General features: G+C 42.3%; 1 protein-coding gene across 1 annotated transcript in view; it reads right to left on the bottom strand.

The window, feature by feature from the left end:
• Positions 1-22,541, bottom strand: part of LOC103143649 (glutamate receptor ionotropic, NMDA 2B-like) — a 162,923-nt gene that overhangs the window by 87,064 nt on the left and 53,318 nt on the right. The window contains exon 4 of the mRNA XM_016675456.1: positions 15,315-15,947. Within this exon, the coding sequence (XP_016530942.1) occupies positions 15,315-15,947 (633 nt within the window). The remainder of the gene's footprint in view (positions 1-15,314; positions 15,948-22,541) is intronic.

Raw genomic sequence — 22,541 nt, 5'->3', positions numbered from 1 at the left:
GATATTATAAAATATGAAATGAGTAATAATGTGATAATAAAAGGACAGAAAAGAGACGAGACCTGAACAAAACTTTCTAAATCCTTTATCCAAACACACATGTTGTCCAAAACGTGGATGAATCTACAGTGCATCACATTTAGTCAGAGATTCTGTGTATATAATGATGTTACCATATTCATGTAAAGCCAATAACTCTGTTGGAGGTGGGATTATTACATAATAATTGTGTGGTATTCTTCTTCAGCGCACCACTACCAAGTCTTCAAAGTCATATTTGTATTTTCTCAGGTTTCTTTAACATCCACAGACTTCCTGCCTCAAAGCTCACTTTGCCTTCCAGTTTAAATCATTTGGCCACAGACAAGGTGAAAGAACATTCTTTGCAATTCTCTCTTGTGTCAGATTGATTTATAACAACTGATAAATATGGATACGGTGGCGCAGAATATGATGAGAAAAAAATAAATAAAAAGACAGCTGAAACAAAATCTTGAGAGCGTCCTTGTTTACTTCCTGCTGCAGAGCACATCATGTGCCCTGCATGTCTGGGTTGGCACTTGAATGGGCCATACGAGTGATTATGCTGTTATTTTTACACGTGAAAGGGAGAGATTTGTATGTGGGGAATGAAATAAGCGTTTCTTCATATTCTGGTTTTTTAAAAACTGATTTAACGAGAACATTTTATCCCACTAAGTTGAGGTCTCCATCCTGGACTCAGAATAAACGCCAGACATCCCGGAGGTGGCTTTCTTCCTTTCACAGTACTGTGCCGTGTGTGACTCATATATCTGTGTCTGCGGCGCTGGAGGCCGGACAGGCCGCCCCGTCGACCAACCCTCAGAGACCGGGGGCAGACGGAGACGGGAGCGAGGGCCTAAGAGGCGACGGCGCTCGCTGTAATTTGGGAAGAACGACCGAGAGGAGGGGCGGCATTTACATTCATCACAAAAGCCTCGACTCGCATGACGTGAGAAAGAAAGGAGAGCAGAGCAGCTGAGATAAAACGACATATATACAGCGGGAGAGATGCAAGCAGACAGAATGGGGTTGAGCAAAGAGATCTTTGTTCTGTTTTTTTCTTTAACCTTAAGGAGTGCTTGCTTTGTTAAGAACCTAAAAACGCAAGGTGCTAAGATTGATAAAAAATAAAAAAAAAGTGAACAAATATGAAAGCTGTTTTGTTTGCAATTACACCAGGAATAAACTCACAATGCAGGTTGAGTTTTTCTGTTTCTTTTTTTAAAGCGCACGGCTCTAGAAGAATAGAAACCTCTGGGAGCGTTTCTCCTGTGGCTTCATTATGTTTATGTTAGAATGCACACAAAAAAGTAAAAACTGAGGCCTTTGCACTTAAGATATATTATCCTACCGATAGGTGTTTAAATTATAATGAGGACTGAGAAAGAAAAAGACATAGTGCCCTTGCAAAAGTATTAACATCTCTTGAACTTTGTTACTTTCCAAGCATTTTAACGGGATTTCAGGATGTAGACCAAACGACCAAACAAAGTAGATCACAACAGGGAAGTGGAAGGACAATAATGCCTGGTTGAACATTCATTTTCAAATTTCGCCACAGAAACCCAGTGGGATTTAGGTCTGGACGTTGGCAGGACATTAATACGTTTTGATCTAAACCGTAACATGGCAGATCTGATTGTGTTTATGGAATAGAGCCACTGAAAAAAACGGAGTCATTACATAAAAAAAAAAAAAAACATTTCTCAGACTTTAAAGTTTGAATTATTAGGAAAAAAAAGCCAGAATTTTGTGATTAAAGTCTCAATTCTGAGAAAAAAGTCAAAATAATTTTTTTCAGGGCCCCTAATCATCTTAGCTCAGCTCCATACATCTCCCCACCACCTCAGCTTCCCAGCATGATGCTGCCACCACAGGGGTTGGGGATGTTGTGTTACACTCTCCCAGCTGACTTGAGCGTCTCTGCAGCTGCTCTGAATAATTCTCTCCTCGTCGGTTCAGGTGGACATATAGGGACGACTTTCAGCGTGTCACAAACGTATCCTGCAAACATCTTTAGATGGTTTCAGCCCGCAGGCTCCTACGGCAACCTGCAGGTTCACGCGCTTCGGCTGCCTCTTCGAGTCTCTCTGCCAGCAGCTCTGAGGTGGCCAGCTTGACTGAACACTGGTGAATAATTAAGTGAGCACATCACAGTCTTGCGGTTTCCTTCGTCTACATCTCATCTTCTTCCATCTGCCGTTCTGTCTTCTTTACATGCCCCTCCACTTGCCCTTTTTCCTTCCCTTTTTTTTAATATGTTCTCTCTCTTTCTGGGTGATCTCCTGTTTTTCCTCTCTCTCTCTTTCTCTCTCTATCTCTCTCTCTCTCTTGTGGAGAGACTTAAGAGATAGTTTCACAACACAGAAAGTCAAGACAGAGAATGGACACTGTTAAAACAAATGCAGTGGCAGCAATTAGAAACCATTACGTTACCACAAACATGAAGGCGGAGAGGTTTGAGAGGTAACAAGCGGAAATCTTTGTTAATGATGCAATGTGGGCTACGTAGAAAAACGAAACAAAACAAAAACCGAAAGAGTCGAAGCAAATGATCAAAACTAAAGTAAAAATGACTTGGACAAAAAAAACATCCTGCATCTTTTCATGAACACGATAGTTTTTTCCTCTATTTCATGGGTGGGTAAAGGCAATACGGCGCCATTTATTTTATACTGGAAAAAAAAGTTTCTCAATATGCTGATGATGTTCTTCTTATACAAATGAAATTCTCCCTTTCGCCTCGTCGGTCTATAGAATATTTTCAGAAAAGTCTTTCGATTCGTGTCCAAAGTGAAAGATGTCAGACAATGCATCAAAAATGCAAAAAAACGCCGGGTGTTAAGATGCTTCTGTCATCACCTTTGATCGCCGCTCTGAGCCACACGTTCCCACAGCGAGGACGCAGTGAAATCTCGCTCGCTCGGTTGTTTCCTCACAGGAACACAGTGGGTGTTGCTGGGCCAGAATCTGTTGCAGCCTGTTAGCAGCGGCGTCAATGTCCGTCCGCGGGAACGAGAGCGGCAGAGGTTCGAAAGTGGACAGACGGGACGTGTTGTGGTGACTAAACGGAGGGGTGGAGGGGGCGGTAAAGGTTAAAGAGGAGGATGTGAGGGGAAGCTTTGTGAAGCGTCACAAAGCTTCGGTAATTAACTGGTCCTAATTATTACCGTCTGTCTTCTGCCATCCGATATGGAAACGCACCGACTCTCGATTATGCAAATATGGAGCCCCATTGCACTAAATCGGGGAGGAGACGGGCAAAGATGAGGTTGCTATGGGTAAAGGTGGGTGCAAGGTGAAAGGGGGGGAAAGGAAAATGGCTGGAGGTCAGAGGAGAAAATTTTGTGCAAATATGAAGGTCACAATCAATGTAAATAGTAAAAGCAAGGGAGAGAAAATGTGGTTGATACTACAGCAACAACACAGAGTTGTGGACTTCCAGGTTTATGAGTTACTACACTAAAAAAATACCCAAAATCCAGCTGGCATTTCCACATAACCGAGCGGAAATAAAGTCCATCGCTGTGAACAAATCTGCAGCGACAGGACAAGAAACAAAGGCTTGAGAAAGACGTCTGTGTGTTTCACTCAGTGTATCAAGTTTGATCTAATAAATTTTAAATTATATTCTAATTCACTGAATATTATTTTGCAGGTGTGAAAAATGACTTCATAAATATTACAGAAAAGTTACATTACCCAAATTCTCACTTATTATGGAGTCTTTAAGGCTCATAAAGTTTTTTAAATCTTCTCTGAAACAACAACCAAAGCTCTCGAAAAGCGATTCAAAGTCTTCCTTTGTTGCACTTAGTTTTGTGACAGAAACACGAGTTCTCGACAGGCCTGGACTCAGGTGAGAGAGCAAGTGAGTCACCGCTCTTTCATGTCCGATGCCTTCTCTAGTTGAAAAGTGGTGGAGAACAGGAAGAGACGAGACACGGCGTTGCCCTCCGTAAAGATAAAGGCCCTAAATGATGACGCCATCTCCTCCACCGCTGTTTTTAAAAATTGCTTTTAATGGGATGGGGAGGGGGGAGGGGCGGGCAGCCGATTTTAGTTTGATCTCAAACGGGAACAGGTCCGACTGCGGCGGCTCGTTGTTAGTCGCGGCGCAGCGGAACGGACTGGCGTGCGTCTTCAGGCTTCGTGGAGTCTGACTAAAGCGATGTCTGATCAGCGATCAAGCACATATGTCCAACAAACTGATGCAATCCATCTGCCAGTAGTTCTTCATCACACTGCTGCAGTGGGATTTGTTGACCTTTGACCTGCTGATCATGTCGGGTGATGCCTTGTACCTCTGGGAAGTGATGCAGTGGATGATAATAATGGCTTCCAGTTCAACATGTTTCTATGGGATTTTAATAAACCTGCAGATGATTGGTCACATCTCCAGATTCTGTTTATGAATATGTCTGGGAGTATTTTTTTGTATTTTCAGCATGAACTTATGTCTGCATTGATGAGTTAAATAATATAACTGTTATAAGAAATAAAGTACATGTTAGAAATACACATCCATTCACTGAGGGCATTAAGATAGAGTGATCATACAACCAATAACTCTGATTTATATATTTTTTTTAAATGAATTGGTCGCACAAAGTTGATTCTATTGTGAATTTTCCAAATCAACATAAGATGAAAAATAAGTAAATAAACTTAAATATGAATGATCTATGCTTGGGGGGTTTAAATTAGGATTTTAAAGAATGCTGCGCCCAACTAGCTGGCCTGGACAAACGTGGGTTTCCCAAAAGGAATGTGAAAATACAGGACGTTCTCTCACCTGTAGTTGCTTTATTTTATTCTGAATCAGTTTAACTGGTAAAATAAAAAAAGAAAGAAAGAAAAACATATTTACTAGACTGGTATGACCACCCTTTACAAAAATGTTCTAGAGTGCCACTGAAAAAAAGAAAAAGAAAAAAAAAAGATAGAAAAAAATTCAATTCAATGGTCACAATTATGCCAGAAATTGATTGGCTACTACAGAAACTGACTTTCAAAGTTGCATTAGACCTCAAACCAAGCATCAGTGGAGACATAAATATGTGTTTGAGGTTGAATGCATCATTTTGACCTTTAAATCAAATAAAATGCATCACTAAAAACAGCTTTACATTCTTTTCATGATAAACGTGTGTCAACTTTTGACCAGACCTGTACACAGCGCTTCAAAAAATGACGAAATCCTACAAATGTTTTGGCTTTATACCGTTAGAATATGTGTAATCTACACATCCTAACTTTTCTATTTCATCTTCTGTTTCATGAAGATGAAATAGAGGAGGTGAGAGGAAGGCAGCTCAGGGAGGCTGAGGTGTGGATGAGAAAGTTATGGAGGGAGCTAAATGGCCTGGGTAAATTGAGACCAACAGGGCTGGAAAATGGGACACATAAATTTAGGACTCGCGATATTTTTCCCCACGTCTTCCCGTCTTGCTGCCTCTCTCTCTGTAGAATAGTGGAACACACACAGTGGGCCGCAACACGAACTAAACCAGGACAATGAGGAAGCAGGAGGAGACACAGAATGTGAGGAATTTAGCGAGTGAGCCTGAATGGCTGGTGGGTCAGGTGTGACCATAAAGTCAGCACAACCATAAAAAGAAAAGATTTTCTACCATTGTTTGACTTTTACTATTTTGTCATAAATCTGTTATCAAACTACAGCTTAATTATGGCTGAATATCTTGTGCAGTCAAAGGACAACATTATTATTTTCTTCTAAGGTTTTGGTTTAATTTATGTAGACTCAAAATCCTGCTGCACTGTTGTGTCTCTGCTATGTGACCCAACGGTGTGAAGCTACGGTGCTCTAGGTATCACCTTTTGATGCATCCGATTCGTTTAGTTATAATTTACTTGATCAATAAACTGTCTTCCTGTTAAAAAGGAGTCATTTCTTTCCACAGTCGCCACATTCTTGCTTAGGCAGAGGGATTGTTGCAGTGACTCAGTGAAATCTACTGAGACAAACAACTTTATCAGCTGGTAACAAACTAAACTTGCTTGTACAGCTAGAATCAAAGTAGATTAATGTCATTAAATTTAAATCTGAATGATTGGATTGAACCAGATTTACGTATATTGTGTATATATATATATAGTTTTTCTTTGGTTTTGATATTTTTGTTCAACACTCACAGTCAGCTGCTATGTTGTATTTTAAATGATTTGTAAATAAATGATGGCACAGTAAATGAGTATTTGTTATGAGAAGTCGTTTTTTTCTGCAGCTGTTCATTCAACTTTAGAAAAAGCTTCCCCTGCAGGTTTTCCCTAGAATGCAGTTAAATTTGCTTCCAGTTTTGTTTCCTAATGACAGTTCCCCTGCGCTTTCAATTCGCCCTTCATCAGTTTGCCAGTTAACCCTACCCGTCTACAGTCAACGACCTTTTTTGTCAGATCAATATTTGTGCGTTTAGCTCAGGTACCTTCTCTGTTTGCTTCATGAATCGCCTGATCTTTTTTTAGAAGTTTTAACCTACCTGTGTTTCGGTCCGTACTCCCCGGTGACACTCTGTGTCCCAATAAAAAGGAGGAAGAAGATGCAATCTCCACATGTGTGCAAAAGTTTCACACAAAAGAAATTTCCAGGTCATTGCTCGCGAAACTCAAAACGGCAATGCTCTCTCAAATGATGAAAGAGATGCGCCTGTGAATCTGGGGTGAGGAGATGCAGGTAGGGTGTTTAACTGGGCACAGAAAGAATGAAGGGAACAAATAAAAAGAAGCAGGAAAATAAAAAAATGGCACACCAAGAGGCACGAGGCAAAGGAACACTCACTTTTAATTCTCTTATCGTTTACAAATGCTCCTAATTGCGACTGTTTTAGCAAGGACATGGTGCTGCCAAGCTGAGCAGCACATTACATTAATAGAGTACAGGACCTCAGCGATTACTACAACAATAGGCTCTATTGTACAACATTAATTGCCAATATAAATGCAGGGAGATTTTGTTGAACCTCAGAAGGACTGAGGCAGTTTACTCCAAAGAGGAAGCAGTGTTGACAGGAGTCGTCTTTTTTGTTGTTTTTTTTGGGGGGGGTTGAATAAAATCGAGGGACGGCTTTCTCCAACGATGCGGTAAATACTGGGAGCAAGGGGGAACAAAAACAGTACGGGCGGTGACTGCTTCGCTGAGTTCACCCGTGAGCTGTGATTAAACGCGTCACACGCGCGGATACGACAATTACCCCCAGACGCACCTCAACGCCGGTTCTGCACTATGATCGGACCCGTTTCCTCTGAAGAAACGTCACGAGGACAGACGTGCGGACGCAGCTGTTCTCGGACTGAATCGCTGCCTTTCTTCTCATAGACGAAAAGCACAACCGCAGGAAAATGACCACACTGGAAACGACGAAAAGCTCAAATTAGTTGGGCAAAAGTTAATAGCGCATTCGTGAAAAACAGTCTTCCTGCTTTCCCCCCGTGTGTCGCCCTGTCTATGCTTTTAATGTGAAAATGCTGCACATTATCCCTGTTCCTCTCAGGTCGTCTAAATTGGCTGCCTTCCTCCTTTTCATTAGTTGCAAACGGTCTTGAATTTAAATCCTATGTACAAGTGGATGTTATCGCTCCAGATCTGCAGCAGCGGTCGACTCTCATGGATTAGCTCTGTGTACTTATTGTGCTGTGGCCCTGGGGTGATCAATGACAACTGCAGCTATTTGTGCCGCTACAAAAGCCAAACCTTCTAGACAAGCTGGGGAAAAATAGCTCAACATGTCTTGATAATATGACCATTAGCCAGAGCTTTAGATGGCACTGATTGCCGCAGTCCAACAGACTTTGTGGAGCAGCAGTGAGCGGGGCGACGCGTAAAAAGACTGGCAGTGACAACCACAACGGCTCCACACAAAGGCTTTCATACTCTTGAACTCTGTCACATTATGTCAGATTTCAACACCCATATCTAAACTGAACTAACTAAAGAGACCAATTAACCAAACAGTCCTGTTTCTGGACTGATGGAGGAGTAACCAGAAAGAACCCGTGCATGCACAAGGAGAACATGCTAACTCCAGGTAAGCCAGACATGCTACCTTCAGGCTTGATGCGACACCATTAAGCCTGAAAAATGAGATTTTTGAAATCTCCTTTTTTACGAATGAAAACAAAAAAAGACATGCACTTTGTGTCCATCAGGTCCGTGTCGATGCTTTATAGAACCACTCCTCTGTTGGGATATATCTTCTCCCATTTACACATTCTTTTCTGAAAAATTGCTCAAGCAGTCAGGCTGGATGGAAAGCATCAATGAACTTCAGTCTATGGATTTTTAATTGGAGTCTCTGATTGACTTGGATTCCCTCCAGTAGAACTTCAACCAAAGAAGAAGAATTTGTGAATGATGATGTTGATTTTCTGTGCTGTTTTAGTCTGTCTGTAGTTTTAGTAAAGCCAGTGGAGGACATGAACGCAGCCGTTCGGTCCATGTTGGTCACACTTCTGAATATTGAGTTAACATTAACAGCCGCCTCATCGAGCTCTGCTCTTCTCTCTTTGCGCTTAAGAACGATTGTTTACAGCACAGGCAATTTCTAGTAAGCTTCGTAGGGTCGAACTGGAGCATTACACACACCACAGGCTAACTTTAGCAATCGGGTAAAATTTAAAACCTCAACAGAGTCCCGGGCCTCTGGGTAGGAATCGTTTCTCAACAGCCAACTTTCCAGACTGTACGAAGCAAGGCGTGAAACAAAGGGCTGGTTTTTACCAAACTAGATTAACTGGGCCAAAGTCCTGCCACCTTTAGATGTGTCCACTGTCCTAAACACTTGAATTAAACGGCTGAACTGCCTCACAAACATCCAGGGAAGCTCTACAGAGCTCTGCTAATGAGCTTATATTGCAGCCAGGTGAGTTAAAGTAGAGAGACATCTTAAAGTTGAAGGACGCCAACCAACGAGGAGTGGAGTTTGAGACTACTGATCTAGGGTTATTAGTAAAGGCACTTATATAAATTTCCTTCCAGTTCATAATTTATGCACTCCAGTAAAGCCAGCTGGGAGATGTGGCCGTAATGTGACAAAATGTGAGGAAGTGAATACTTTTGCAAGTCACTGGCTAAGCCACCGGAGGAGTCCCTTTGCCTCTTCCTCCTCCTTTATCGTGCCACGTCTTTCACAGACGCAGGCACAGCTGTGCTCTATCCATCCCTCTTCTTCCTCAGCCCTCCTCCATTCAGGCTGTGATTTCCAGAGCAAAGAGGCAGCTTCTGTTTTCCTTCCATGGATAGATGGCATCACACCTGCTGCAAACACCCTCCCTGTGTCACTCCGTCTTCCCCCCGTCTCCTTCGCTCCTCTCCCAGTCATGCGGCCCTGCACTCATCCTCTTACTTACCGCCCGGCCCTCCCTCACCAATCTCATTCATTGATATAGATGCGATGCCCTTTGCCTTCCTTTGTTTCCCCCCCTCCCTTCCCCGTTCGACTTCCTCCCATCTTTTCAGCTCTCCCTCTTTCAGAGCTTTTCCCCTCTTTCACACCAGCTACAGAAGAATTTCCCGTTGGCATACAGTGTGTGGATGTGTAATAGGCGTGGCAGCTGGAGTCCCACTTTTTTTTTTTTTTACTGCTGAGCCGCTGCTGCACTTCCGCTCCGTCCTCCGGAGGAAGCCGTCTAAAATATCCAGTTTTGTACTCATTACAGATCCCAGAAGGCTCAGAGGGGGGAATGGGGCTTATGAGCGAAGGATGCGTTGCATGCCTCAACTTTGCGAGCCATGTTTAATCTTACCGGACTTAAATGAGTGTCTGTGTCTCCCAGCGGCACGCCAACAGTGGGCTCAGCTTTGTGTTTCATCCCTGAACACCTAGAAACTCTGTTTGCATGTGAGAGCAAGAAAAGTAAATTTCTGATCATAATTCAACGTGACGCGTCGTGTGGCCCGACAGTAGGCCGCTCCAGAGAGTAGATTTTATGGAATTATCTTGTATTAGTCCTCCAGATTCTCGCTACTCTCACTAAAAACCTAAATGTTGTGTTTTCTGCCTGCCGTGTCGCTCCGTGTTACCCTCTTTTCCTTGGATGTGTAATGAAAAAGGAGGGGTTGTCTTGTCAACTGTAATAGCAGTATTTGGCCTTCTCCCATGATGGGTGCACCCATATGTGTGTGTGTGTGTGTGTGCGTGTGTGTGTAGCACAAGGCCAAAGATAAACAGCACCCTTTGTCAGTCCATTTCCTTGAGATGCTCAGTCAGAAAAAGAAAACACAAATAGCCAAAGCATTATTTTTCTTAAGCTTAATGTCTCAAATTTTGTTTTTTACTTTCACTTCCTGCTTTTTTACTTGATCTCGGGTGTCCAAAAGATAGCAGAAAGAACAGCAGCCCTCTGTCTTCTGCCGTCTCTAGACACTGTAGGGATCCGTCAGCCTCATAACTCAAACAGCACTCACGGCTTATCGAGGAAATTACTTTTATATTGAGCGTGAATCACACATTATCCACAGGTGATGAGAACGTGTGTCAGTGGTGAAACCTCCCAAGAGTCGCCATAACAACCACGTTTACTCCAAAAGCTCGTTAGCTGAATTTCCATTCGTCTCAAAATTGTGCAAATTGGAATTATAAAAATTAATTGGCTTATTGGAAACACAGCAACTTCAGGAAAAAAAAAATATTTTATACAATGTTTTTGCGGTACGATGAGGTGTTTTTTCAGCCATACCAAAATGTATGTATTTGGCAAAACTGCAATGGAAACACATTTTTTGCACCATGCCAATTCGTATACAGCTTATTTGTAGGCGCTGGCCTCCTTGGACAATGCAGCCGGTTCCACTAAAGGTATCTCAGTATCGTATAATTCATCAAAAGTTGAGTAGAAAAAAACGCCGCATACGTAGCCGCTTCCCAGTAAAAGCGACTTGTCACTCCAACGTCTCCTCTGATGAGCGCTGGTGGCTGAATTATCTGTTCGTCCTTCACTGACATGATTTTCAATGAATTATCTTGTGAACAAGCTTATTTACATGCCTTTCTTGTCTAATGTTAACACCACAACAGCAACATTGTGTTTTTCAGACATTAGTAGAATATTGGAAAAAGTTTCGGTACATTTGCAATGGAAACACATCTACTTATCCGATGGGTCACCAAGGAACCCACAGTAACATCCAGAGGACAGCTCGCCTCGTCGCTACAGTAAAGCTCAGTGTCTTAACGTTGTGTTTGCAAGTAAAAACGTAAAACTCCTGCTGCGTAAGCTAACGTTAACAGAGGAGGAGACGACTGAAACAAAGTGCTGGGGATATTTAGTTAGTGGGAATTGTTTAGCCTACTTCTATCATGAAGCTCCATGTTTGGTTCAGAATCCATCTTTTCTTGGTTCCATCTGTTTTGTCTGATGTGGTTCTGGTTCCTGTAGCAGAAACCTGCCCAAACTTAACATAGCTTATGATCGTAGACAACTGCAGTCCGTGGGGCGAAAGACCCTTTGTGACATGATTGATTCGGCACAATGGAAACTTTTTTCCTTTCTCTAGCCATTGACATTCAGGATGTCAACCATTTTGTCTCTGATAAGAAGCTGTAGGCAGGAGCGGACTAGTACAATAGTCCAGGCTGGGAATTTGAAACCATTCCAGTGAATTAATGCAGGTTTGGGACAAACAGCTGTCTTTCTACACTAGCAGTGAACTTTTACATTGAAACAAATGGAAATGTTTAACATCAAACAAGAACCCTATTATTTATGCATATTTTCAAAAGTTGCTTCATCAGTCATATTTCTGTTTTCTCATTAATATGTGGGAGCTTTGAGCACTATGTTTTCCTGCAAAAGGGAGTGCAAATAACCTGAGCTTCTTAATATAACACCTGGATGGAGCCTGGTGTGTGCCTGCACTACTGTAACAGGCAGCCTCAGAAAACGAAGGGGATGCGTCTCTTTTCCCCATCTTAATTGCAGTTTGTGGGAGTTTTAGACAATCAAGTACTGAATTGTTTTTTATTTAGTGCGACCTGAACCAAATCTTTGGTCCTGGCCTTCGGTGATCCTGAGCGGTCCAGGCCAGCGGCCAGGCCAGCGGGAAACGTCCCAGTGCTCCCGATGGCCAGTCCGCCCCTGGCTGTAGGTGGCTTTAAGTAAACAAAAACCACAACAAGTAGCGTGGAGTGTCAGAAAGACATTACTGCTTTGAGAGACCAGAAAAATTATGAGAAAGATTCTGTACTAAGAGTTTAGTGAGACTAAATAATAAAATTCAATTTCTTGAAGTGGCAAGAAAGCAGAGTCTCTTGGGGAAGTTTTTCCTTTTTGCTCTCTTCTCTTTTGCCTCCCAGTCTGAGTTTGTCGATCACCTCTCGAGCGCCTTCACAAGCACACTTTGATCAAGCCAAACCCTCTTCACCCAAGTCCTACCTCTCCTCTCCCAGCTGCTTCTCTTTAAAAGCACAATTTCTTCCACCCAATCTCATTCTCTGCTCACAATCTCAATTACTCTACTTTCCCACGTCTCGCTTCCCCTTCCCCCTCCTCCCTCCTTCTCTCTGATCCTTCTCTATCGTATTTTTGCCACTCCATTGTCTCAGTCCATTAGGCAGACACAAATCCGTTTGGAGACAGAGCCCGAGCGCAACCCCCGTCCTCGCTCTCCAGGGCCCCAGCGCAGCCAGGAGAAAGCTCTCAGGGGAGGCAAACTCTGCCTCGTGGTCTGGGAAATCCATTTAAACCTTTGCCATGAAATACTGCTCTTTCCTGTTGCACGTACAGTACATGTGCTTAATAGGGAATGTCGTCCCTGCACACACATACAAGCCCGCGCAGAGGTCTGTGACTCTCTTCACTTCCCAGGTGCTCTTTTATTCTCCTCTTCCGTGTAACAACGTCAAACCTTTCATTCAATACGCAGTCGACAGGAAGACCAAGATTGAGGTACTCATCAGAAATGTTAGTATCTACCAATTACTAGATAAATGGTCAACAGAAATACTAAACTGTGATTTACAGCTAACAGAAAACCATTGGGATACGCTAATCGCTGCAATCTGTGACAAGCTAATAACTGTTAGCAAATACAAGCTGATAAACGCTAAAGTAATTGTTCACTTTCAGAGGTGTCGCTGAATAGTATGTGAAAGATTTAAGAAGATACAATTGGCCAAAAGCATTAATAAAGAGTTTATCAAGGCGGCCAGGACTCTGTTTAAATAGTGTGGCAGCCATATTGATTCTTGAGTTTGGGATTAGGGATTAAAAATTAACAAATCTCCAATTTAGCAGTAAATGAACCACACAAGTAAAGCACATCCATCCATCTCTGTATCATCCATCAAATCAAGCTAAATGTAGAAATATTTGTATTTACTGTTGGGGTATAAACAACTCTGAGCTTAATTTGTATATCATCTACCAGGAATCATCCTGCCACATGTGGGTGCCACACAGCAGTCCCCGTATGCAGTCCCAGTATGAAGGAGTGCATGTTTAAATGGAAGCTGACGGTTCCCTGCCATATCTTCCCTTCCAGCAGTAATGAGAAGCAACAGAGAGTAGAGCTTCAGTGGTGGCTGCTGGTCTTGCCATGTCACTCCAGCTCACGTCTCTGCAGCTACAACAACCTGTTGACACCAGAGGGTCACCAGACAAATGCAGAGATGACAACGGAGACAACGATAGGACAGATGAGCCGGAGTGGCCGTGTGGCAGGACAAACATGGAACTGTCGTACGCGTACTCGAGTGTGGGCTTCACACTGCCACTTGAAAATGTGTCTCACTTTCCCCAACACAAACAGCACGACCGAAGCAAGTTCAGTTCGGATGTGCCTTGAGCTCCCTCATTAAAGTGAATATAACAGTGAAGTACATCAGAAAAGCCGACATGTCGTCAGCAGCTGAGGAAACTCCGATGGGTGCGTGAGGTTTCACTTTCTCCACATGGATGGATAGAGATTTTGTTTTCTTAACTGGTCATTTTTCAGTTCGGTGACAAGACGGCACAAAGCGAATGAGCCGATTTTGCTCGAATCCAGATCTCAATGGGCCACAGATAAAGCAGCAACAGATTGCTTTATCCCATTAGGCAAGGCCTAGTAAATAGGCAGAGATCTAGCGCTCTGTCCTGGTGCAATCTCCAGCTGATCCTGTCGCTGGCATCAGCTCTGTTGGCAGTTTGTCTTTCAAGTCAGGGCCCCCAGCTAAGCCCGCCTGTCTGTCTTTATGCACATGGAGATAATACGAACCAGCGCGGTTCACTTTCACACCAAGTGAGAGCATGAATTGAGGCGTTTTTCTGTTTGTAGGATGCGGTCATGAAGTCACAATAGTGCAAAAGAGGCATGCTGAGGTTAATGATGGTAGAGCGCATTAAAATGAAGATTGAAGAAAAATGAATTATGAGAGCAAAATTAGTTACCACCACATGAAAAGTATTTGCATTTACGTAAATGTTTCAGGTATTTAATGAAATTTTAACATCAGACGATTTTATTTCTTGAGAAAAAACGCACAACTCTTCCTTAAAAATATTTTGATTGACCAGATTTTTTTTTTTTTTTTTTTGGGGGGGTAGGAGTGCAATTTTACAAGCCACACTTGGGATTGATTACTGTGAGACACATAGAGGTAACAGACCACTTAAATAGAACGTGTCGGAAAGCACAAAGCAGGCTAAAAGATGACAAACACAGTCATTGGCAAGTCTATAATTTTCTGAGGCTTTGGGATTGCAGCAAACCACAGTGGGAGCCGTTATCATGATGAAACAATAGAGAATCTTCCTAGAAGTGGCTGACCTACCAAAATTACTCCATGAGTCCAAAAAATAAACACCCAAACAGCAAAGGAAGTGTAGACCGCACGCCAGTTAAATTTGCATTTGTTTCATGAAAAAGCAAAAACAGAAGTAATCTGATGAACACTCCAACTCTGAGCTTCAGAGGCGAATTCATCAATATATGTAGCCATTAGTTATCCTTTTTGGTTCAATGGTATACATTTAATCACAGTAAAACATGTGTATTTATCTTAGAAAATAATTCATACCAATGTACCAGTGGTAAATGTGCTTAAATTGCACTTTCACAACTACAGATGCAGAGGTTGGTGAGGTAATCAAATCTATTAAGGTTATGCTGGAATAACAGCAGTCTGTAAAAAGTGAAATCTGTAGGACATTTTTGCATAAAAGCGGGACAGAATCATTGGAGAAGTTTACAGTTCTTTAGTTTCTAATGTACAAACTGCCTGCCCATCATTCCTTAAAAAGTTTCTGCAAATTCTAGAAGCTTTTGGTTTTCTGCGATTTTTCTTGAGTCCTACCTTGGCAGCCATGATCATCGAGGAGCCTCCACGTACTCCGAGGATGGGAATGTGGGTTTGGGCTGAAATGAAGTCCAGGATCTGAGCGATGGCTTCCTGATCTGTGTCGTCCCCAAACACGACACCCTGCAGCCAGTGCTCCGTCATCAGGTCGCAGATGCTCTTTATAATGCTTTTGGGGTCCGTTTCATTCATGGTCAGCACCTCCACGTTCGGAGCCATGTGGAGAAAGTCCTCCTTCTCTCTGGCCCCTGCCAATGCCACCTCGCTGGAGTTGCCCACCAGCACAACAGCGATGCTCAGGCCCCGCAGGATGTTAGGCAGGGCCATGTGGTGCGGAGGGGGCTGCGGGATGGGCATGTAATGGCCGCCACCGCCTCCTCCGCCGCCCTTTTCTCTCCTTGAGTGACAGGCTGGGGGTAGGTGGAGAAGACAGAGCAGCAGAAAAAGGAGAGGCAGGCATAAAGACGAGCCTGTGGTGCGGTGAACCGATGGAGGTGGATGAAGGGTCCGAGCCCCGTGTTGCACCTGAGCAACCATTCGGGGGGAGAAATGAGCCCCAGCATGTTGGTGAGGCAGGGAGGAGCTGCAGCGTCCACGAACAGGCATAATGTAGGAGCGGGAGAGAAATACCTGGAAAGACAGGAAATGAGTAGGGAGTGAGGAAGAGAGGAAGGTGGTGAAGAGAAGGAATCAGAAGTTAGCATACAGTCGTAAATCAATTGAGTACCACAAAAAGCTCAAATGCTACATCCATCATATGTTTCAGATCATATCTATATGCTCAAAGATTTGGAGAGTTGGAGTGACGGGGGAAAAAAAGGGGATACCCTTGTTCTAAAGCAGCTTTGTACATGGAAGAAGTCATGCTTGACACTTAAAAATTAAAGCGACAATACAGGAAACAATGTCAAATATGAATCAATAATGTATGCAGAATCTGGAGAACAAAAGTTACAGTACAAGTTACAGATGAGACACTGGTTTCTTGATTGGATGGGAGAACAGAGGGGCTCAAGGAAAGGAGAAAGCAAGAGAGAGAAGGGATGTAGGGAGAAAAAATGAAGCAAGTAAACGAAATGACAGAAAGGGCAGATGGAGGGAAAGACGACTAAACGCCGACTCAGGCTGCCTGACAAACTGTCTGGAGCAAGATGAGTGACGCGCCAACCCGAGACACAGACAAACCGACTGATGCTGAAACTAATTAAGTGATTGACGGTAGAGGCGCTCTGGACAATTCACAAGGCTTTGAAATGAAACCCGCCCTCTTCCTCCGTCAGCCCCTGTTGGCCTAGTTTAGCACTCTTCTGCTGTCCACCCCTCCCTTCATCCTTACACTCCATTCGTTCTACTTGACCGTACCTTGCTCTCTATGACTGACTCCCTCTTTTTCTGTGCTTATTTATAGAGTTTCTTAATAATGGGAATGCAGATGGGTGGGAGGGCCTGGCGAGACGATAAACAGTGGGCAGAGCAAGACGGAAAATGGTACCGAAACTTCAGATTCAAGAGAAACACTGTGATCTTTCTTGCTGTGGAGTCACTGAGTCAGTCATGGTCATTTTGAGGGAGTTCTGGACCACAAGGTGTCAGGAGTGCATGTGGGAGCTATGCAGTCCTTGTGTAGCCAGAGAAAGAGCTCTGTTGACATTCCCAATCAATATTCAAGCTTGTTCTCAGTGCAGTGATTCCAATTTGTGTTGTTCAAGGCCAGCATCTCAGCATAGCTGTGGAGAAGAAATGTCTGGTTTGGTAACCGCCAGGTGTTAGATGATGATGACTTCCTGTTGACATCTTCAAGTCATAATCTATGTCAAGAACTGAAATGGTTCCCAAACGAGCGTGAAGGGACAAGAAGCAGAAGTAGAGCCTCTGTATCCGACAAACAAGGGTTTGATCTGGAAAAAAGTTGCCTGGTCCTACAAGCTTGAGGGTAATTGTCACTCTTGATGGTCTATCCTACCATCACTCTTCTTCATGAGTAATGGTAGGATAGATCGGCCAATGGACAGAGACTGCAGAGTTGTTGGGCAATAATACGATTCCAGCTCTGGTTTGTCATGGTAAGGAAAGAATAAAACTAAAAAGAAAAGCTTTTTTACTTTTCTGTCCATCTTCAAACTCCCACCCATCCTCATGAGATGTGATTGGAAGAATGACAAGCTGGATACAAGCATCTTTGTTTGTGGGGAAGGAGGTCTCAGATCTCCCTCATCCATGAAAAGCTAATTAGAGTCACTGCTCTGCCACGTCAAAAGGTCCACTGGAGGTGATTCTACCATCCGATCTGGATACCTCCAAGAACCTATGGGAGATTTGCAAGGCATGTCACTGGAAAGAGACCCAGGGGCAAACCAAGAAGAAACTGGAGGCACTTTATATACTTCCTGGTAAGGTATACCTTGCTATTTTCCTAAATGAGCTGGAAAGTGCTGCTGGGAAAACGGTTGTGCGGAAAGATCGGAAATATTGGCAGGAAAAAGAGACAAAAAGCTGCACATGAAGTAGAAGCTCTCTTCTGTTTGTTACTGTATGTTTACATGTGACTGAGTGGGAGGGCATTTGTCCCCCTGAGTTTATTCACTTATAGTCAGAGTGGGTGTAGGTGGAATAGATGTTTGCCTCACTTTCGTGGGCAGATGATACCAGGGAAGATGTGGATGTAGCAGCTCGTACATCGTGGGTCCAACTCGCAAATGAATGCAGCTAACGAGGCAGATGGAAGTTACAATGGCAAACAAAAACACTCAGACAATATCCACAGTGTGAAGCTGACAGCTGATGAGACGGGGAATGACAAAGAGGGAGGAAAAAGCAAGAAGAAGATTGAGGGAGGGATAAAGGGATGCATGCGGAGATGACAGAACAACTTCTTAGGGGAAAACTAATTGCTGGAGATTCGTCAGCTCTAATTACAGGTCCCTGTGTTAATATTCAATTGCACACCACTCCGCAGGAAGGGTGGAGAGGTGGGAGGGGAAGGAGGAGGGAGAGATAATAGGAGGCACAAGGACATGAAGTGGGTACTGGGGAGAGGAAGGCAACAAGAGAGAGGCAGTGCCGACTGCAGGACGGGAGAGAAAAGGGAAGAGAAACTCAACGAGAAGGATGGAGGGAACGAGAAAGACAGCAAGGAGAGTTACAGAGTGAGACAGAGAGAGGAAGATTTGGCCTCTTTGAATCTGGACTTCACTGGCAGCACTCTGTTTCCATAGCAACAATTAAAATAGGCCTACATATACAGACATGGTTGATGGACACCGAGATATACACATACCCAGCAGCATGCACCGGCATGTATTCACCTGTACATTGCACAGTTGATGTTATGACACTAAATGACCCCATTTTCCCACCAGGGAACCGACCATTTGCCCCATTACCCACACAGGGAACATAGCAGCCATATCAGATACACAAATGTGCGCTGCAGTTTCTACGGACTTAAGACCGTGCAGGTACCCGGGCTTAAGCAACATTTTCTGCCTTAAAAGAAGAAAACAACTTAAATCGATAACATTGGTGCAACAAGGATAAATATTGCACACATTATTTTGAACAGAAATTCTGGGTTTATACTGCTGGGAGAGAAGTTGAGAAGTTTTAACCAAACATTACGTAAAAATAAATATATGGAAGGATTATCATGCTCCACAGTCTGCCATTTTGAACCATACAGCTAAGTAGGTATGTGCTCCAATAACTTGATGGTGATTTTTCTATTGGCTCGTAAAAAAAAAAATAAAAAAACATTTTCATTTAATGTTGGGGGAAATTCCAGTTTCAGGACTTTACAATGATAATGCAAACACAGCCCAAATATTATCCTGTCTTTTTTTTAATCTAGTTTGCAACACAGTTTTTGCTTACTTAAAACAATCATTTAGTTGATTATGGGTAGTTTTTTTTTTGTTGTTGTTGTTATTTTTTCAAAATCAGCCAAATAGTCCTTTTGGGTTATGTTTTTAACTACATAAATATGTAGTTAACCATTTTTGATGATCATGCATAATCAGCCAGTACAAAAGTCCAGATGTAATTAAAAATTATAAATAGCTTTTATGATAATTTACTCATAGGGAATTGCTTTTAGTTTCAGAACAAAATACTCTGGAGAAATTTTGTGACAATGAAAATGCAACTTTTTTTGTTCAATATTCAATCTGACCACTAGAAAGGCAAAGCATTTATGTCAAAATGTCCCATTGAGCATTTTGGTACTCAAAACTGTTTGAGTGCTGAGGAGAAACCCAGCAGATTTACTTTCACGGGTGGAGCATTACGGCTTTCTCTACGATGCACAACCTGACGTATGTACATAAACACAAATTGCTTTGGGTTTATTCCTAATGCAAAGGACACAAAGACAGAAGAAAGGGTAAGAGGTGGGGCAAAAAAGTAAAAAAAATAAAGGAGACAATAGAATGAAGGAAATACAAGGTGATATCCTAGAAGTCTGATTCTACACCTGCAGAAAGAGAGAAAAAACAGAAAACTCAGACCCCTTTGTTACATATATGGATTTATAACATTTCTTAAAATTAAGGATTTCAGTGTTTAAAACACCACTGTCTCCATTCATAACCTAAATTAAGTCATTTCACAGTGGTTATTTTACATTTAATAGTTTTTTTAGTTAAAACGTTTACATGAGTTTGCTACCTGATACGACCTAATCAGACTTCTCTTCCACATGAAGGAATAAAAGGAGGTAAGATGGTGAAATGCTGTATAACAATGTTTATGTCAGCGAGTTGTGCTAATGACTTTACTTCAGTCTTGAGAACGAGTTTGGTTCACTTAAAATAACATTAGCCCATTAGCCTTTAATCTGCTAAGTAGTTAGTACAAGCTTTGTTAATTATTCACACTTATACCAAAGAGCATGTCATCAAGTCAGTTTTTTCAAGCAATATTTTGTGCAGAGTTTTATATCGAGTCTGAATTGCTGCCTCGCAGCAAGTAAGTTTAAATCTCGTGGTTCCTGTGTGGTGTTTGCATTGTGGGTGTCTCCCACAGTACCAAAACATGAAAGTTTGGTTAATTGGCTACTGTAATTTGCCCCTGGGTGTGACGTCCTTGGTTATTTATCCTGCAACATTAAAGCAGCTGTAGAAATGGGTTAGATTGGTCCATGTTTGACCCGAGAAGGGCTTAGCAAAATAACCCAAATGAGCTGATTTCATCCCATCAGCTTTCAGAACGTATGTGTGTCCTATTTACATGAGGGGAAGAAGAGTACAAGAGTAGTTAGAGGCAGACCATCTAACTGGGGCTAGTCCTACTTAAAACACTAATGTATTTTCTAAATTTCCCAAGTCAGTATGTCCCATTGGGATCTAGATACAGAGGATTCGATGTGGAGTCAGTGATATCCAACGAAAAGAAGCCTTTTCGATAATAAATCCTTTTGTTAAACTAACACCACTGTTAGGAAAGGTTAATGCAAGACAACAATTTCACACCATTTTACACAAACATGTTGGGAACAAAAGGGAGCATTCCTGCCAAGAGACCGATGCCATCAGTAACCGCAAAAAACAAAAAAAAAGCTTTTCAGGACAAGTCAAAACAGAGTTTAGTCGAAAACTAATCTGAAATGAGAAACGATGTAAAAAAAAAGCAGTTCATTCATTATGAAGGGAGAGTTTTGAAAGCACTGTGAATTGATGTAAAACAGAACAGTGAGTACCTCTCACTGCGGCTACTGTGGAGGCCAGAGGCAGATTCAGTCATATTGGAGCCCAAGGCGAGATATAGGCTTCCGGCCCTCCAGTTCCCTATTTTGTCATTATTTTTTAACCGTTATTTCTCTAAGACCTACTTTCAGCCGATTGTTCTCTTACTGCTGCAAGTAAGAAGTTTATTTAGTTTAACTCACATTTACCATGTCAAAATTTCTGAAAGAGCAAATAGATCTTGAGGTTCTTGATCTCTAGTACCTTAAGATAAACTATAGATGTTTATAGATGTTGAGGTTAGTTTTTCTGAATACAGTCGGCTTCTGACACTGGTAGATGCTGGTAGAGGCACATCCCCGCTTCTCTCCTATATGAAGCCACTAAAGCCTATTGGGAGTATTGCCAGTAACGTCGTCCTTTTCTCCAACATAGAAAGTACTCCTAGATCAGTGCTTCTGTTTCGTTTTTCTGTGTATGCTCTCTATTCTCAACCTCCAGATGCCCGTTCACACTGAGCCAGGTGCTGCTTGAGGTTTCTGCTTGCTAACAGGGAGTGTCCCTCTATACTGTCGCTACATGCATGGTTGGTACGAGGGATTGCTGCGAAGTCAGGAGGAGTAAATGCTGCAACTCAATGATTCGATTCAATCTGCTGAATTTTCTGAGAAAGGAAACTTTTTAACCAATTTGACTAATAAATTGAACTTTAGCTACACTGTTTGATAGCTGGGATGAACTGGGATGTACGTGATTGATCTGAAGTTACTTCTTTCAAAAATACCATGAAATGAAAAGTATTGTGAATTGGCGCTATATAAATAAACAGAATAAAAAATAATTCACCTTATTTGACTTTCACCCAGTTTATAAGTGATTGCACTTCATTGTACTTCCAGAGAGGTTGTTGTGACATTATTAAACTGTAGCCCTGTGTCTAGTGCCATTTGGAGGTGATTGATAACATTCCCTCTAGTCAAAATACCATTTTCACTCGTCAGAATTGAAATCACAGACCTATCCTAATGTCATCTTGGTGCCATAGGCAATTCCCTAATGTGCGTAATGGTTAACATTACGCACATTAACATTAGCTATACCGCACAAATATATGACAGGAGCAGAAATCAGCAGCATGCCAGCAAAAAAAAAAACGAAACCAGAGAAGTATTTCCTAGAGGACAAATATCAGTATATGAGATATGTCTCTCTGAAAGGAACTACCAAATATGGGCTCTGTCGTCAGGAACTGCACAGCATGGCTACCCAATGTTACAAATGGAAAAACAATTGTTTTCTTGACACATAATGTGTGTTTGGCAACATAGTAAATATGGAGTGAGGTTGGGACACAACTTTATTTATGCTACAGGGAGGCCAGCAAAGTGTTTGTGAGCATAAAGTTACTCACACTCAATAAGAAAATGCTTTGTTTAATTGTGGTTTTTAATGTTACATGTTTACTATGAGCACAAAATGGCTGCTCAGGTCCACAGATGTACAATAACTAGCTGCACTAGAAATGTGTTATGTCAGTGTCTGAGCC

This window comes from Poecilia formosa, unplaced genomic scaffold (genome assembly GCF_000485575.1).
Source record: "Poecilia formosa unplaced genomic scaffold, Poecilia_formosa-5.1.2 Scaffold114, whole genome shotgun sequence".
In the NCBI taxonomy this organism is placed as follows: domain Eukaryota; kingdom Metazoa; phylum Chordata; class Actinopteri; order Cyprinodontiformes; family Poeciliidae; genus Poecilia; species Poecilia formosa.
Note: the sequence above shows the minus strand (reverse complement) of the source record. Positions and strands in the feature narration are given on the sequence as shown.